At 39.5% G+C, this 6,381-nt stretch overlaps 1 protein-coding gene and 1 long non-coding RNA gene across 2 annotated transcripts in view; both read right to left on the reverse strand.

Annotated features, from left to right (window-relative positions):
* Positions 1–6,381, reverse strand: part of LOC107620714 — a 39,574-nt gene that overhangs the window by 28,364 nt on the left and 4,829 nt on the right. The window contains exon 3 of the mRNA XM_016322840.2: positions 5,218–5,222. Coding sequence (XP_016178326.2) covers positions 5,218–5,222 — 5 coding nt within the window. The remainder of the gene's footprint in view (positions 1–5,217; positions 5,223–6,381) is intronic.
* On the reverse strand, positions 5,638–6,381 carry LOC107623824. Its single transcript, XR_001616653.2, has 2 exons — positions 6,243–6,381; positions 5,638–6,143 (listed from the first exon to the last, which is right to left on the reverse strand). It is a non-coding gene; the product is annotated as an uncharacterized LOC107623824 (long non-coding RNA).

The raw sequence follows: 6,381 nt of genomic DNA on the forward strand, positions 1-6,381 counted from the left end.
AGCCTGGCGTGCCACACCCCTTATGGGTCTTCACTAATGCTCTCTGGAATTTATAGTTGGCGTGCCTTGCCTGGCTTTGGCGTGCCACACTCATACTGAAGCTTGTTGTCCCTTCTCTGGAGTTTATAGTTGGCGTGCCACGCCTGGCCTAGGCGTGCCACGCCTGGCCTAGGCGTGCCATGCCCCTTATGCTTCATCTCCTTGGCATGCCATGCTTGGCGTTAGTGTGCCACGCCCATTGAAAGCTTCATGGACTTCTTCTCTGAGCTTGATAACTGGCGTGCCACGCCTACTAGCTGGCGTCCCACGCCCATTCATTTTGTTGGCGTTTGCACCAAGTGGGGCCCAGCACACACGCCCAACTCCCCTTTCTTGTTTCCTTCTTCTTTTGTTGCTCTTTTCACCTAAAATTCAAACAAAACTCATTTCAAATCAATGTACCATAAAATTCATCATTTAGTTCATGAAATTACATTGATTGAATGAGATTTCACTATTTCTATGGCCCTTTTATATAAGAGAAAGGGGTAGATGATGCAAGTCATCACAAGAATATAGTGCCTGGCACACTTTCCACATCCAACATCCATCAGGCTCGTAATAACCATCATCAGTTCTTAATTCCATTTCGAACTCGTTAGTTCATCAGTTTCTCAATTCATTGTCAGTAATCACCAAGTTCACTACTCTTCCTTCTCTCTCAACCAAACTCATCCCCAATACACCAGAAACCTACACCTCCGTTCTTTATCTTTTCAAAGTAATACCCAAATTAAATCTACTAGGACCTTTCTCATATTTTGATAACTGAAAAATAAGCCAAAGAGTCTTAAATAGGTGTCACAGAAGTTTACAAGCTTGTTGGCAAGGTGAAACAGTTAAAAACAATATTTTAGTTAAAAAACAGGGCATGTGCGTACGCACAAGGGTGTGTGTTTGCACGCCTAGGAAACCTTTAATATGTGCGTACACATAGAGGTGTGCATACGCATAGGTAGTAAAATTTTCAACTTTTTTCATCTGCACAAGGCGTGCGAACGCCCTCAACAGAGTGCACCTTCCAACGTGTGTGTGCGCACAGGTTGCAAAACTTCGTTGGTTGTGTGCGCGCACAGGTCATGCTAGCGCTCTCAACAGCAAGCCTTCCCCTGTGTGTGCATGCACACAAGACTGTGCGTGCACACAGATTCAAAAACTCACAGGGTTGTGCGTGCGCACACAAGCCAAAAATCACAAATTCTGCAGCATGCACAGAATTTCAGATTTTGACACCAAACTTTGAATGATCATAACTTCCTCTACAAGAATTCATTTCCTACAAACTTTACATCCAATTAAATATTTTTCCATGAACTTTAATTTAAAGTAAATTCCAACAAATTTTGAAAACTGAGGCTCAAGTTAAGATCCGTCAAAGTTCACCAAAAATCCGTTTTTACCAAAAACCTCAAAACCTCAATTTTAACCAACTCTCAATTCAAAACCTGCTCAATCATGATAAAACACTACCACACCCAACATGTTACCATTTCATATCATTCTCCTTAATTTCACACCTAAATTATTCAACCATTACACCATATATCACTACCAATCCATAATTTCCAATTCAATCATAAATCCACGCTCATAATCATCATCAACTAACAACAACCTCAACAACCAAAACAAATCCTCATCAATTCTAGTAATCATTACCAAACAATATCTAACATTAACCAAATCCATCATAAAACTCATCAGCACCAATAACCAACAATCAAAATCATCATCAACATCCATCTTCAAATCTCAACACCCACCAACACCACTAATCAATAATCATCATCTAACAATATGTATATCATCACATTCAAACCCATTCATCCTACATCCAAACCATCACCAAGCATACATTTATATACAATTAAACATACACCCAAACATTCAATCCTATCTTAAGGTCAACTAGCCTAAGTGTCTAGAAACATTACATATTACATAAAGGAAACCGAAACCATACCTTGGCCGATTCCCAATATGTACAAACACCCAAAGCTTGATTCCAACAAGATCAACAAGCCTCAAGGACCAACACCACCTCCAAAACTCATCAACTATCAAGCTATACACATAACATACCAAAAATCAACACTATGGTTAACCAAAACATTAAACCACAAGAGTTTGAAGAGACTTACCTTACCCAATGAGATTAGACGTAAAATCCATCAATTACCCGCTACTAGAGATCACCTAAACAACCAAAACCACAAAACTTACTCAAAAACCAAATCCCAAAAAATGTAGAAAGTTAGGGAAGGAAACTGGGGTGTGAGTTTCGAGTTCTTACCAGATTTTCTTAAATAGAAACGAAGAACTCAACAAGAGTTTTGCGTGGCCGCAAACGGCTCGTCAATCGGAGCTCCGTAGCTCAAGATATGATCAAAACAAGGTTGGGGTGAATAGTGAAACCCCAACCCTTCTCTTCTCTCTTCTCATTAGTGCCTCTCTCTCTCTCTCTCTTTATGATGGAAAATGAGCTCAAAGCTCATTAGTTAGGTCATACATATGTTGGACTTGGGCCCACTTGGGCCCGGTCTAACCCGCTGCGTTCAAACAAAGAACACCACGCTCAGTAAGCGACGCGCATGCGCACGGGACGCCTACGCGTCATTAGCAATTTTCGAAGATCCACGCGTACGCGTGGACGTGTTTGGCGCTCGTTTTCAAAAGAGAGCGCTACGTTAACTAAGCCAGCAATTTTGGGCAAGTTAAAATTTGGACGCAAAGTTTTGCAAACGACGCACACGCGTACTTGACGCGCACGCGTCGATGGTGCACCTGGGACAAAGCATGCGCATGCGTGGCTGGCGCAGAAGCCTGAATTGAGATTTTGCTACCCATGCGCACGCATACATGATGTGCACGTGTGGAGTAGCGTTCATTAAGCTAACGTAGCGCTCGATAAGAAAACGCTATCGACGACGCGTATGCGTGAAAGGAGCGCGCGAGCTTTGGGAGCTGAAGATTGATAATGACGCGTACGCGTCGATGGGAGAAAAATGCAAAAGCACGCGCACACGTGAGGGACGCGTACGCGTGGGTGCCGGAATGCTCCGTTCTCTAAATGAACGCTATGCTCTCCTGGAAGCTGCAACTCTGCTCAATTTGTCTGATTCCAAGCCCAATTGAAAATTCAAAGCAAGCAGAGCCCAGTATCATCACTCTAAGGCACAAGAGATAGTTAGAATAGGAATTTCATTTGATTTGTAATTTGTTTGTAATTTCATTTTCATTTTGTAAACCCTATATAAAGGCATCAGTTGCATTTCATAAGACACAGAGCTATTAGGCTGCAATAGTAGTAGGCAGCAGTAGGAGTAGGAATATGATAGAATAGAAAGCTCTCTTTGATACACTTTTATTTTTCTACACTTTTGCATCTCAAGTATTGAATTCAATTTGGCTTATACAATTTCAGTTTCTGATAATCATCTGTTACAATTTTCTTTTCTGCAATTTTAACTTTCTGTTACTATTGCTTCCAATTTACTTTCATGCAAGTTTAATTTTCTGCAATTGCTCTAAGTTCTAATTTACTGCTTCATTTAATTTTCCAGCACCCAATTCCCTTTACATTTACTGCAATTTACTTTTCTTGCTTTTTAAGTTTCAGTCACTTTACTTTCTGTATTCTACAATTCCTACAATTTATATTCTGTTGCTTCAATTTCATCCAATTCACCACTGTTAGCTTGACTAGACTAATCACTCACTAAAGTTGCTTGATCCATCAATTCCTGTGGGATCGACTTCACTCTTGTGAGTTATTACTACTTGATGTGGCCCAATACACTTGCCGGTAAGTTTGTGTGGAAATCTAATTTTCACCCATCAGTGGTGCTACCTAAAAGACCTTCTGGAAAAGGTGGCCAAACCCTAAAAGGGGCTCCAAACCTTTTCTTATCTGACCCTCTCAGCACCTATTCTCGTCTTTTTCTCCTCTCACTTAAGTTGTGCAATTCTCGTTGAGTATTCAATCATTTTCTCTTTATTTCGTTACCTCTTTCATGACCTTTTCACAGGTCCTAATGTAGGTGTGTCACAAATCAATTTTACGATCTTTGGTAACTATAATGATGCAACTCCCAATACTATTTTGTTTTACTTGTGCATAGTATTAATTTGTATTAAAAATTGATCTTTGTTATTGTTTTTATATTCGAGTAACTGCTGCTTGTATTTGTCCGTTATTAAATTAGCATTACAATCTTATTTTAATGGATCGAAGGAAAGATGTTTTTGTTGTGATTCTTTAGGTATAAATTGTGCAAATTCTGATGACTCTACAGGCTAGGACTTTGGACAACCTCTTGAAGGTCAAGTTCCCTGAGTTAAATCTCTTGGGACGCAGACCTCCCCTTGCGGAATGGAATCCTAAATTTGTTCTTGGAGTTCCTAATATGGGCAACTGGTAATGACATTTTCGAACTAAGTACTTAGTTAATTTGGTGTAAAATTAAGGCTATTAAATACTGTTTTCATTTAAACTTTGACTTGTACTTCTGTACCAGCTACAAGGATAAGTTATGGATCTTTCTATGGCTACCGATGGAACAAGCCTTCACGCTGAACCCTCCTTGACAGAAGAAGGTTTGTGTCATCTCTTGATCTAAACATTAATTACTTCTTATGGCATCTCATACTTCGGTAGAACTAATGTGTCGTGTTTCCTCACTCGATGCTTTGTCAGAACAACAACATAGACCTTCTTGGGGATAAGATCTGCATCGACACTGTTTTAGGCTTTGCCACAGAGCACTTCAACCATATGAAGGATGAATTTTTCCAGAGTACTATGGTGGACTAGAACAGCAAGTGGACCATGGCTGAAATTCTGCCATGAAGACATGTTGACTTTGTTATCTGTAATGTTATTAGTAGCCAGCTATGTAGTAGCACCATACTTTTTTGAGTGTCCAGCGTTGAACTAGGTAGAGGTATGGGTGGAGGCTGATGGTAGTACATAAGTGGCATTGTACATTTTTTGTGTGTCCGGCATTTTGGAGGAATTCGAAGAAAACCCATAACCTTGAAGGGCGGGTGCTATTTTGTTAGTTACTCACCCCTTTCAGCTCATGGGATTCCTCCAGACACTTTACTTTGGGTCTACGAGGATGATGAACATCCAAACGTGCATGCATGCATTTTTTGGTCAGATCATCAACTCATCACGATCTAAAACGAGGCATGCACATGACAAAGTTGTGTATCCAGGGGAACTTTTGATTGTTTGTATTTTGCACCCTATTATGAATAATAACTATTTACTAATTTTTAGCTAAACTCTATTCGTGTTAGATAAATGTATTGTGTGATGTGTATTAAGGGAAAGGCTTCACATTGAAACTTTTCACCAAAAGTTAGGCTTTCAACCGTGACCTAATTAATCTATATCTACTTTATCAACCTTCAATTAATTTAGACATTGTTCAAATAGCGTTGCTGCTAGATATTTATCACAATCAAGGTAAAATGCAACATACTTCCACATGGAGACCGTAAATTGAAATTGTAGGTAAGCATAAGTAAGCCATACATGAGAATGCCGTTGATGGCAGATACTAACCACAATGAAAATCAAATTCAACATACTTCCACATGGATACATTGGATACATAAATGTAGTTAAGGATAATTAACCCATACTTTGATAATTGTTGCTGACAAAAATTAAGAAAAATGAAAATCGAATTCAACAAACTTCTACATGGATTCCTTACTTTGAAACCCCAAATAGTCATAATTAGATATAACTATCCTCAATAATAGTATGGTCACAGATACAATTTCAGTGTCTCATATATTAGTCCCTCTGGGGAACAACAATGCAAAAGCCTGTCAACTTTTAGCACTAACGAGACAGTAAATAGTAAGACATCCATAATTACTAAGTCTACAAGTCTAAGCTTAAATGCATGGATCAAACAACACGAATATAAATTAGTTTCAGTAGCACCATAAACATCTAATACCAATTATATGTCTACGAATGACTCATGCATGATAATGCTAGTTGTCCTGGGGTAACCACACTGTATGCAGCATCCTCTGAAAATGATACACTGAAGTTCCCCTTATAAGTTAAATTCATCAGCATCCTGATATCAGAAAATTAAATACACACATCAAGCAACTATTAGCCATTCATAAGCTATGACTATGTACAACATGGACGACAATCACTTTTACGGACTTACATTTGCTTCAAGCATGTCGTCCTCCTCCTGGACCACATCCACGTTTTGCCAATCTGAGGTGGCCGCTGAAGCATCCCGGCTGCCATCAACAAACAAACTTCTGCACTTGCGAGAGTTGTGCCCAGCGTTGCCACACTTG

The sequence above is a fragment of the Arachis ipaensis genome, chromosome B10 (assembly GCF_000816755.2).
Source record: "Arachis ipaensis cultivar K30076 chromosome B10, Araip1.1, whole genome shotgun sequence".
In the NCBI taxonomy this organism is placed as follows: Eukaryota; Viridiplantae; Streptophyta; class Magnoliopsida; order Fabales; family Fabaceae; genus Arachis; species Arachis ipaensis.